The sequence below is a fragment of the Oncorhynchus masou genome, chromosome 3, assembly GCF_036934945.1.
Source record: "Oncorhynchus masou masou isolate Uvic2021 chromosome 3, UVic_Omas_1.1, whole genome shotgun sequence".
Taxonomy (NCBI): domain Eukaryota; kingdom Metazoa; phylum Chordata; class Actinopteri; order Salmoniformes; family Salmonidae; genus Oncorhynchus; species Oncorhynchus masou.
The window spans coordinates 3961436-3973777 of record NC_088214.1 but is presented as its reverse complement, the minus strand read 5'-3'; the positions used below and the strand labels follow the sequence as shown (position 1 = coordinate 3973777).

At 51.7% G+C, this 12342-nt stretch overlaps 1 protein-coding gene across 1 annotated transcript in view; it reads left to right on the top strand.

Annotated features, from left to right (window-relative positions):
• Window positions 1–11273, top strand: part of abca4a (ATP-binding cassette, sub-family A (ABC1), member 4a) — a 28098-nt gene extending 16825 nt beyond the window's left edge. Inside the window, exons 4-7 of the mRNA XM_064943813.1 lie at window positions 3016–3155; window positions 5187–5314; window positions 10316–10513; window positions 11256–11273. Of these exons, the coding sequence (XP_064799885.1) occupies window positions 3016–3155; window positions 5187–5314; window positions 10316–10513; window positions 11256–11273 (484 nt within the window). The remainder of the gene's footprint in view (window positions 1–3015; window positions 3156–5186; window positions 5315–10315; window positions 10514–11255) is intronic.
• The last annotated feature ends 1069 nt before the right edge of the window (window positions 11274–12342 follow it).

Below are 12342 nucleotides of genomic sequence, written 5' to 3'. Positions count from 1 at the left end.
CTCATCATCTCTCAGTCTCATCCCTCTCTCCCTCTCCCTCATCATCTCTCAGTCTCATCCCTCTCTCCCTCTCCCTCATCATCTCTCAGTCTCATCCCTCTCCCTCTCCCTCATCATCTCAGTCTCATCCTCTCTCCCTCTCCCTCATCATCTCAGTCTCATCCCTCTCTCCCTCTCCCTCATCATCTCAGTCTCATCCCTCTCTCCTCTCCCTCATCATCTCAGTCTCATCCCTCTCTCCCTCTCCCTCATCATCTCAGTCTCATCCCTCTCTCCCTCTCCCTCATCATCTCTCAGTCTTATCCCTCTCTCCTCTCCCCTCATCATCTCAGTCTTATCCCTCTCTCCCTCTCCCTCATCATCTCAGTCTCATCCCTCTCCCTCTCCCTCATCATCTCAGTCTCATCCCTCTCTCCCTCTCCCTCATCATCTCTCAGTCTTATCCCTCTCTCCCTCTCCCTCATCATCTCAGTCTTATCCCTCTCTCCTCTCCCTCATCATCTCTGTCTCATCCCTCTCCCCTCTCCTCATCATCTCAGTCTCATCCCTCTCTCCCTCTCCCTCATCATCTCTCAGTCTTATCCCTCTCTCCCTCTCCCTCATCATCTCAGTCTCATCCCTCTCTCCCTCTCCCTCATCATCTCTCAGTCTTATCCCTCTCTCCCTCTCCCTCATCATCTCAGTCTTATCCCTCTCTCCCTCTCCCTCATCATCTCATTCTTATCCCTCTCTCCCTCTCCCCCTCATCATCTCAGTCTAATCCCTCTCTCCCTCTCTCCCCATCATCTCAGTCTTATCCCTCTCTCCCCTCCCTCATCATCTCAGTCTAATCCCTCTCTCCCTCTCTCCCTCATCATCTCAGTCTTATCCCTCTCTCCCTCTCCCCCATCATCTCAGTCTTATCCCTCTCTCCTCTCCCTCATCATCTCAGTCTCATCCCTCTCTCCCTCTCCCTCATCATCTCAGTCTCATCCCTCTCTCCCTCTCCCTCATCATCTCTCAGTCTTATCCCTCTCTCCCTCTCCCTCATCATCTCAGTCTTATCCCTCTCTCCCTCTCCCTCATCATCTCAGTCTTATCCCTCTCCCCTCTCCCTCATCATCTCAGTCTTATCCCTCTCTCCCTCTCCCTCATCATCTCTGTCTCATCCCTCTCCCTCTCCCTCATCATCTCAGTCTCATCCCTCTCTCCCTCCCTCATCATCTCTCAGTCTTATCCCTCTCCCCTCTCCCTCATCATCTCAGTCTCATCCCTCTCTCCCTCTCCTCATCATCTCTCAGTCTTATCCCTCTCTCCCTCTCCCTCATCATCTCAGTCTTATCCCTCTCTCCCTCTCCTCATCATCTCATTCTTATCCCTCTCTCCCTCTCCCTCATCATCTCAGTCTAATCCCTCTCTCCTCTCTCCCTCATCATCTCAGTCTTATCCCTCTCTCCCCCTCTCCCTCATCATCTCAGTCTTATCCCTCTCTCTCTCCTCATCATCTCAGTCTAATCCCTCTCTCCTCTCTCCCTCATCATCTCAGTCTTATCCCTCTCTCCCTCTCTCCCTCATCATCTCAGTCTTATCCCTCTCTCCCTCTCCCTCATCATCTCAGTCTCATCCCTCTCTCCTCTCCCTCATCATCTCAGTCTTATCCCTCTCCCCTCTCCCTCATCATCTCAGTCTTATCCCTCTCTCCCTCTCCCTCATCATCTCAGTCTTATCCCTCTCTCCCTCTCCCTCATCATCTCAGTCTCATCCTCTCTCCCTCTCCTCATCATCTCAGTCTTATCCCTCTCTCCCTCTCCCTCATCATCTCAGTCTAATCCCTCTCTCCCTCTCTCCCTCATCATCTCAGTCTTATCCCTCTCTCCCTCTCCCTCATCATCTCAGTCTTATCCCTCTCCCTCTCCCTCATCATCTCAGTCTCATCCCTCTCTCCCTCTCCCTCATCATCTCTGTCTCATCCCTCTCTCCCTCTCCCTCATCATCTCAGTCTCATCCCTCTCTCCTCTCCTCATCATCTCTCAGTCTTATCCCTCTCTCCCTCTCCCTCATCATCTCAGTCTTATCCCTCTCTCCCTCTCCCTCATCATCTCAGTCTCATCCCTCTCTCCCCTCTCCCTCATCATCTCAGTCTCATCCCTCTCTCCCTCTCCCTCATCATCTCTCAGTCTTATCCCTCTCTCCCTCCCCTCATCATCTCAGTCTTATCCCTCTCTCCCTCTCCCTCATCATCTCTGTCTCATCCCTCTCTCCCCTCCCTCATCATCTCTCAGTCTCATCCCTCCTCCTCTCCCTCATCATCTCTCAGTCTTATCCCTCTCTCCCTCTCCCTCATCATCTCAGTCTTATCCCTCTCCCTCTCCCTCATCATCTCAGTCTTATCCCTCTCCTCTCCTCATCATCTCAGTCTAATCCCTCTCTCCCTCTCCTCATCATCTCAGTCTTATCCCTCTCTCCTCTCCCTCATCATCTCAGTCTCATCCCTCTCTCCCTCTCCCTCATCATCTCAGTCTCATCCCTCTCTCCCTCTCCCTCATCATCTCTCAGTCTAATCCCTCTCTCCCTCTCCCTCATCATCTCAGTCTAATCCTCTCTCCCTCTCCTCATCATCTCTCAGTCTTATCCCTCTCTCCCTCTCCCTCATCATCTCTCAGTCTCATCCCTCTCTCCTCTCCATCTCTGTCTCATCCCTCTCTCCCTCTCCATCTCTGTCTCATCCCTCTCTCCCTCTCCATCTCTGTCTCATCCCTCTCTCCCTCATCATCTCTCAGTCTTATCCCTCGCTCCCTGTCCGTCTCTGTCTCCTCCCGCTCTACTTCAACCACTCATCCTTTTCTCTATTACCACCAAGAAGAACATGTGTCTTTTAGACCCAGATGTTCTGCTGGGTTCTCCATGGTTCTGTGCTTTAGACTCAGATGTTCTCCTGGGTTCTCCATGGTTCTGTGCTGTAGACTCAGATGTTCTGCTGGGTTCTTCACGTTCTATACTCAATTGTCTTGGTTGGTTCTATGTTCTGTGTTTTAGACTGGCGCGGTTCTGGGCTGACTCCAATGAGCTGTTGTTCGACGACCCAGAGTTCCAGCAGTTGGGTCGGGTGTGGGAGGACATGGCCGTCATGAACAACTTCATGGACACCATATGTAACACACCAGAACAGATAGCGGGTACTGACAATCACCCTGCACCACCATGAGTCCAGGGATGTATTTATTAATGCTGTAGCAAACTGTAGAAAAACATTACAACAAATTGGGGCAAGTCCAGGTTAGTCCCTCCCCTGCTCTGGCTGCTTGCTTCTGTTTGGTTCTGTTTGGAATATACCTTCAATCCTCCTCTTCCTCTCCTGCAGTATACACATCCTCTTCCTCTCCCACAGGATACACCTCCTCTTCCTCTCCCACAGGATACACCTCCTCTTCCTCCCCACAGGATACACCTCCTCTTCCTCTCCCACAGGATACACCTCCTCTTCCTCTCCTACAGGATACACCTCCTCTTCCTCTCCCACAGGATACACCTCCTCTTCCTCTCCCTCAGTATACACCTCGTCGTCGTCTCCCTGAGTATACACCTCCTCTTCCTCTCCCACAGGATACACCTCCTCTTCCCTCTCCCACAGGATACACCTCCTCTTCCTCTCCTGCAGGATACACCTCCTCTTCCTCTCCCACAGGATACACCTCCTCTTCCTCTCCCACAGGATACACCTCCTCTTCCTCTCCCACAGGATACACCTCCTCTTCCTCTCCCACAGGATACACCTCCTCTTCCTCTCCCACAGGATACACCTCCTCTTCCTCTCCCACAGGATACACCTCCTCTTCCTCTCCCACAGGATACACATCCTCTTCCTCTCCCACAGGATACACATCCTCTCCTCTCCCACAGGATACACCTCCTCTTCCTCTCTCCTACAGGATACACCTCCTCTTCCTCTCCCACAGGATACACCTCCTCTTCCTCTCCCACAGGATACACCTCCTCTTCCTCTCCCACAGGATACACCTCCTCTTCCTCTCCCACAGGATACACCTCCTTCCCTCTCCCACAGGATACACCTCCTCTTCCTCTCCCACAGGATACACCTCCTCTTCCTCTCCCACAGGATACACCTCCTCTTCCTCTCCCACAGGATACACCTCCTCTTCCTCTCCCACAGGATACACCTCCTCTTCCTCTCCCACAGGATACACCTCCTCTTCCTCTCCCACAGGATACACCTCCTCTTCCTCTCCCACAGGATACACCTCCTCTTCCTCTCCCACAGGATACACCTCCTCTTCCTCTCCCACAGGATACACCTCCTCCTCTTCCTCTCCCACAGGATACACCTCCTTTCCTCTCCCACAGGATACACCTCCTCTTCCTCTCCTACAGGATACACCTCCTCTTCCTCTCCCACAGGATACACATCCTCTTCCTCTCCCACAGGATACACCTCCTCTTCCTCTCCCACAGGATACACCTCCTCTTCCTCTCCCACAGGATACACCTCCTCTTCCTCTCCCACAGGATACACATCCTCTTCCTCCTACAGGATACACCTCCTCTTCCTCTCCCACAGGATACACCTCCTCTTCCTCTCCCACAGGATACACCTCCTCTTCCTCTCCCACAGGATACACCTCCTCTTCCTCTCCCACAGGATACACCTCCTCTTCCTCTCCCACAGGATACACCTCCTCTTCCTCTCCCACAGGATACACCTCCTCTTCCTCTCCCACAGGATACACCTCCTCTTCCTCTCCCACAGGATACACCTCCTCTTCCTCTCCTACAGGATACACCTCCTCTTCCTCTCCCACAGGATACACCTCCTCTTCCTCTCCCACAGGATACACCTCCTCTTCCTCTCCCACAGGATACACCTCCTCTTCCTCTCCCACAGGATACACCCTCTTCCTCTCCCACAGGATACACATCCTCTTCCTCTCCCACAGGATACACCTCCTCTTCCTCTCCCACAGGATACACCTCCCTCTTCCTCTCCCACAGGATACACCCTCTTCCTCTCCTACAGGATACACCTCCTCTTCCTCCCACAGGATACACCTCCTTTTCCTCTCCCACAGGATACACCTCCTCTTCCTCTCCCACAGGATACACCTCCTCTTCCTCTCCCACAGGATACACATCCTCTTCCTCTCCCACAGGATACACCTCCCCTCAGCATCCATGTTTAATTCCTGTTCCAGGTCGAGGTCTGAAGATAGAGGATATCCTGAAGGATGATGAGATGCTGACAGCCTTCCTGCTGAGAGACGTTGGCCTGTCAGAGTCTGTGGTTCATCAGCTGGTCAACGCTCAAGTCCGTCCAGAACAGGTATATAGGAAGAACAGGTAGAACTAATAACTAGGGAGATAGTGCTCTGTTTCGCTGTTGTTTCAGTCCCTTGGACTGGCTAGAAGGAAACATGGGGATGTTGTTGTTTCAGTCCCTTGGACTGGCTAGAAGGAAACATGGGGATGTTGTTGTTTCAGTCCCTTGGACTGGCTAGAAGGAAACATGAAGTCCCTTGGACTGGCTAGGGAAACATGGGGATGTTGTTGTTTCAGTCCCTTGGACCCTGGACTGGCTAGAAGGAAACATGGGGATGTTGTTGTTTCAGTCCCTTGGACTGGCGAGAAGGAAACATGGGGATGTTGTTGTTTCAGTCCCTTGGACTGGCTAGAAGGAAACATGGGGATGTTGTTGTTTCAGTTCTTTGGACTGGCTAGAAGGAAACATGGGGATGTTGTTGTTTCATTCCCTTGGACTGGCTAGAAGGAAACATGGGGATGTTGTTGTTTCAGTCCCTTGGACTGGCTGGAAGGAAACATGGGGATGTTGTTGATGTCCAGTCCCTCGACTTCTTGGCACTGACGGAAACATGGATCACCACAGATAACACTGCTACTCCTACTGCTCTCTCTTCGTCCGCCCACGTGTTCTCGCACACCCCGAGAGCTTCTGGTCAGCGGGGTGGTGCACCGGGATCCTCATCTCTCCCAAGTGGTCATTCTCTCTTTCTCCCCTTACCCATCTGTCTATCGCCTCCTTTGAATTCCATGCTGTCACAGTTACCAGCCCTTTCAAGCTTAACATCCTTATCATTTATCGCCCTCCAGGTTCCCTCGGAGAGTTCATCAATGAGCTTGATGCCTTGATAAGCTCCTTTCCTGAGGACGGCTCACCTCTCACAGTCCTGGGCGACTTTAACCTCCCCACGTCTACCTTTGACTCATTCCTCTCTGCCTCCTTCTTTCCACTCCTCTCCTCTTTGACCTCACCCTCTCACCTTCCCCCTACTCACAAGGCAGGCAATACGCTCGACCTCATCTTTACTAGATGCTGTTCTTCCACTAACCTCATTGCTACTCCCTCCAAGTCTCCGGCCACTACCTTGTATCCTTTTCCCTCTCCCTCTCATCCAACACTTCCCACACTGCCCCTACTCGGATGGTATCGCGCCGTCCCAACCTTCGCTCTCTCTCCCCCCGCTACTCTCTCCTCTTCCATCCTATCATCTCTTCCCTCTGCTCATACCTTCTCCAACCTATCTCCTGATTCTGCCTCCTCAACCCTCCTCTCTTCCCTTTCTGCATCCTTTGACTCTCTATGTCCCCTATCCTCCAGGCCGGCTCGGTCCTCCCCTCCCGCTCCGTGGCTCGACGACTCATTGCGAGCTCACAGAACAGGACTCCGGGCAGCCGAGCGGAAATGGAGGAAAACTCGCCTCCCTGCGGACCTGGCATCCTTTCACTCCCTCCTCTCTACATTTTCCTCCTCTGTCTCTGCTGCTAAAGCCACTTTCTACCACTCTAAATTCCAAGCATCTGCCTCTAACCCTAGGAAGCTCTTTGCCACCTTCTCCTCCTCCTGAATCCTCCTCCCCCCCCCCCATCCTCCCTCTCTGCAGATGACTTCGTCAACCATTTTGAAAAGAAGGTCGACGACATCCGATCCTCGTTTGCTAAGTCAAACGACACCGCTGGTTCTGCTCACACTGCCCTACCCTGTGCTCTGACCTCTTTCTCCCCTCTCTCTCCAGATGAAATCTCGCTTCTTGTGACGGCCGGCCGCCCAACAACCTGCCCGCTTGACCCTATCCCCTCCTCTCTTCTCCAGACCATTTCTGGAGACCTTCTCCCTTACCTCACCTCGCTCATCAACTCATCCCTGACCGCTGGCTACGTCCCTTCCGTCTTCAAGAGAGCGAGAGTTGCACCCCTTCTGAAAAAACCTACACTCGATCCCTCCGATGTCAACAACTACAGACCAGTATCCCTTCTTTCTTTTCTCTCCAAAACTCTTGAACGTGCCGTCCTTGGCCAACTCTCCCGCTATCTCTCTCAGAATGACCTTCTTGATCCAAATCAGTCAGGTTTCAAGACTAGTCATTCAACTGAGACTGCTCTTCTCTGTATCACGGAGGCGCTCCGCACTGCTAAAGCTAACTCTCTCTCCTCTGCTCTCATCCTTCTAGACCTATCGGCTGCCTTCGATACTGTGAACCATCAGATCCTCCTCTCCACAAACCGAGTTGGGCATCTCCGGCGCGGCCCACGCTTGGATTGCGTCCTACCTGACAGGTCGCTCCTACCAGGTGGCGTGGCGAGAATCTGTCTCCTCGCCACGCGCTCTCACCACTGGTGTCCCCCAGGGCTCTGTTCTAGGCCCTCTCCTATTCTCGCTATACACCAAGTCACTTGGCTCTGTCATAACCTCACATGGTCTCTCCTATCATTGCTATGCAGACGACACACAATTAATCTTCTCCTTTCCCCCTTCTGATGACCAGGTGGCGAATCGCATCTCTGCATGTCTGGCAGACATATCAGTGTGGATGACGGATCACCACCTCAAGCTGAACCTCGGCAAGACGGAGCTGCTCTTCCTCCCGGGGAAGGACTGCCCGTTCCATGATCTCGCCATCACGGTTGACAACTCCATTGTGTCCTCCTCCCAGAGCGCTAAGAACCTTGGCGTGATCCTGGACAACACCATGTCGTTCTCAACTAACATCAAGGCGGTGGCCCGTTCCTGTAGGTTCATGCTCTACAACATCCGCAGAGTACGACCCTGCCTCACACAGGAAGCGGCGCAGGTCCTAATCCAGGCACTTGTCATCTCCCGTCTGGATTACTGCAACTCGCTGTTGGCTGGGCTCCCTGCCTGTGCCATTAAACCCCTACAACTCATCCAGAATGCCGCAGCCCGTCTGGTGTTCAACCTTCCCAAGTTCTCTCACGTCACCCCGCTCCTCCGCTCTCTCCACTGGCTTCCAGTTGAAGCTCGCATCCGCTACAAGACCATGGTGCTTGCCTACGGAGCTGTGAGGGGAACGGCACCGCAGTACCTCCAGGCTCTGATCAGGCCCTACACCCAAACAAGGGCACTGCGTTCATCCACCTCTGGCCTGCTCGCCTCCCTACCACTGAGGAAGTACAGTTCCCGCTCAGCCCAGTCAAAACTGTTCGCTGCTCTGGCCCCCCAATGGTGGAACAAACTCCCTCACGACGCCAGGACAGCGGAGTCAATAACCACCTTCCGGAGACACCTGAAACCCCACCTCTTTAAGGAATACCTAGGATAGGATAAAGTAATCCTTCTCACCCCCTTAAATGATTTAGATGCACTATTGTAAAGTGGCTGTTCCACTGGATGTCAGAAGGTGAATTCACCAATTTGTAAGTCGCTCTGGATAAGAGCGTCTGCCAAATGACTTAAATGTAATGTAAATGTTGTTTCAGTCCCTTGGACTGGCTAGAAGGAAACATGGGGATGTTGTTGTTTCAGTCTGTTGGACTGGCTAGAAGGAAACATGGGGATGTTGTTGTTTCAGTCCCTTGGACTGGCTAGAAGGAAACATGGGGATGTTGTTGTTTCAGTCCCTTGGACTGGCTAGAAGGAAACATGGGGATGTTGTTGTTTCAGTCCCTCGGACTGGCTAGAAGGAAACATGGAGATGTTGTTGTTTCAGTCCCTTGGACTGGCTAGAAGGAAACATGGGGATGTTGTTGTTTCAGTCCTTAGGACTGGCTAGAAGGAAACATGGGGATGTTGTTGTTTCAGTCCCTAGGACTGGCTAGAAGGAAACATGGGGATGTTGTGTTTCAGTCCCTTGGACTGGCTAGAAGGAAACATGGGGATGTTGTTGTTTCAGTCCCTTGGACTGGCTAGAAGGAAACATGGGGATGTTGTTGTTTCAGTCCCTTGGACTGGCTAGAAGGAAACATGGGGATGTTGTTGTTTCAGTCCCTTGGACTGGCTAGAAGGAAACATGGGGATGTTGTTGTTTCAGTCCCTTGGACTGGCTAGAAGGAAACATGGGGATGTTGTTGTTTCAGTCCCTTGGTCTGGCTAGAAGGAAACATGGGGATGTTGTTGTTTCAGTCCCTTGGACTGGCTAGAAGGAAACATGGGGATGTTGTTGTTTCAGTCCCTTGGACTGGCTAGAAGGAAACATGGGGATGTTGTTGTTTCAGTCCCTTGGACTGGCTAGAAGGAAACATGGGGATGTTGTTGTTTCAGTCCCTTGGACTGGCTAGAAGGAAACATGGGGATGTTGTTGTTTCAGTCCCTCGGACTGGCTAGAAGGAAACATGGGGATGTTGTTGTTTCAGTCCCTTGGACTGGCTAGAAGGAAACATGGGGATATTGTTGTTTCAGTCCGTTGGACTGGCTAGAAGGAAACATGGGGATGTTGTTGTTTCAGTCCCTTGGACTGGCTAGAAGGAAACATGTTGATGTTGTTCTTTCAGTTCCTAGGACTGGCTAGAATGAAACATGGGGATGTTGTTGTTTCAGTCCCTTGGACTGGCGAGAAGGAAACATGGGGATGTTGTTGTTTCAGTCCCTAGAATGAAACATGGGGATGTTGTATTAGAAACAACTTTTCTGATGCTTTTTTTGGGGGGACACGTTTCTGTCTGCAACATTTGTTGCTGTTAATTTATCTCATCCATACTGGGACAATAAAATGAAATACAAAATAAAATGTAATCTGACCATGGTCTTCTCTCTCTCTCTCACTCTCTCTCTCTCTCTCTCTCTCACTTTGTCCCATTGTGTCTCTCCCTCTCTCTTTGTCTCTCTGTGTCTCTCCCTCTCTCTTTGTCTCTCTGTCTCTCTCCCTCTCTCTTTGTCCCTCTGTGTCTCTCCCTCTCTCTCTTTGTCCCTCTGTGTCTGTCTCTCTTTGTCCCTCTGTGTCTCTCTCTCTCTCTCTCTCTCTCTCTGTCTCTCTCTGTCTCTCTCTCTCTCTCTCTCTCTCTCTTTGTCCTCTCTGTCTCTCTCCTCTCTCTCTGTCTCTCTCTGTCTCTCTCTCTCCCTCTCCCCCCCCAGTTTGCCCACGGTGTTCCAGACCTCCACTTGAAGGACATCGCCTGCAGCCAGGCTCTTCTGGAGAGGTTTATCATCTTCCCCAGCCGAAGAGGCATGTACGGAGTACGTAACGCTATGTGTGCCCTGACACAGCAGCGCCTGCAGAAGATAGAGGACATGCTCTATGCCAACGTTGACTTCTTCAAGATCTTCAGACTGGTACGACATGATGGATGTCTTTCCTAGGCTCTATCTGTGTGTATCAATCTGTTTTACTCTCTCTCTCTCTCTCTCCTTTAGTGTCCCGGCCTCTATCTCTTCTCCCTCTCTCTCTCTCCTTTAGTGTCCCGGCCTTCTCTATCTCGTCTCCCCCCTCTCTCTCCTTTAGTGTCCCGATCGTCTCTAGCTCTTTCCCGCCTTCTCTCTCTCTTTCTTTCCTTTAGGGTCCCGGCCTTCTCTATCTCTTCTCCCCCCTCTCTCTCTCTCTCTCGCTCTCCTTTAGTGTCCCGGCCTTCTCTATCTCTTCTCCCCCCCTCTCTCTCTCCTTTAGTGTCCCGACCTTCTCTAGCTCTTTTCCCACCCTCTCTCTCTCTCTCTCTCCTCTCTCTCTCTCTCTCTCTCTCCTTTAGTGTCCCGGCCTTCTCTATCTCTTCTCCCCCTCTCTCTCTCCTTTAGTGTCCCGACCTTCTCTAGCTCTTCTCCCACCCTCTCTCTCTCTCTCTCTCTCTCTCTCTCTCTCTCTCTCTCTCTCTCTCTCTCTCTCCTTTAGTGTCCCGGCCTTCTCTAGCTCTTCTCCCCCTCTCTCTCTCTCCTTTAGTGTCCCGGCCTTCTCTAGCTTTTCTCCCCCCCCCTCTCTCCTTTATTGTCCCGGCCTTCTCTATCTCTTCTCCCCCCCTCTCTCTCTCTCCTTTAGGGTCCTGACCTTCTCTATCTCTTCTCCCCCTCTCTCACTCTCCTTTAGTGTCCCGACCTTCTCTAGCTTTTCTCCCCTCCTCTCTCTCCTTTAGTGTCCCGGCCTTCTCTATCTCTTCTCCCTCTCTCTCTCTCTCCTTTAGTGTCCTGGTCTCTATCTCTTCTCCCCCTCTCTCTCTCATTTAGGGTCCCAACCTTATCCCTCTCCCCCCTCTCTCTCCTGTCCCGGTCTCTAACTCTTCTCCCCCTCTCTCTCTCTCCTTTATTATCCCGACCTTCTCTATCTCTTCTCTCTCTTTCTAAAATATTAATGACCATTCTCTAATGTTTGCAGTTTCCACAAGTGGTCTTTAACTCAGTCCTGAGGCACCAGCAAAAATAGTATTAACTACTAGACCTACTAGTAGCACCATGCTGATACAGACCTACTAGTAGCACCGTGCTGATACAGACCTACTAGTAGCACCATGCTGATACAGACCTACTAGTAGCACCATGCTGATACAGACCTACTAGTAGCACCATGCTGATACAGACCTACTAGTAGCACCATGCTGATACAGACCTACTAGTAGCACCATGCTGATACAGACCCACTAGTAGCACCATGCTGATACAGACCCACTAGTAGCACCGTGCTGATACAGACCCACTAGTAGCACCATGCTGATACAGACCCACTAGTAGCACCATGCTGATACAGACCTACTAGTAGCACCATGCTGATACAGACCTACTAGTAGCACCGTGCTGATACAGACCCACTAGTAGCACCATGGTAACTAGTAGCACCGTGCTGATACAGACCCACTAGTAGCACCGTGCTGATACAGACCCACTAGTAGCACCATGGTAACTAGTAGCACCGTGCTGATACAGACCCACTAGTAGCACCGTGCTGATACAGACCCACTAGTAGCACCGTGCTGATACAGACCTACTAGTAGCACCGTGCTGATACAGACCCACTAGTAGCACCATGGATACAGACCCACTAGTAGCACCATAGCACCGTGCTGATACAGACCCACTAGTAGCACCATGGTAACTAGTAGCACCATGCTGATACAGACCCACTAGTAGCACCATGCTGATACAGACCCACTAGTAGCACCGTGCTGATACAGACCCACTAG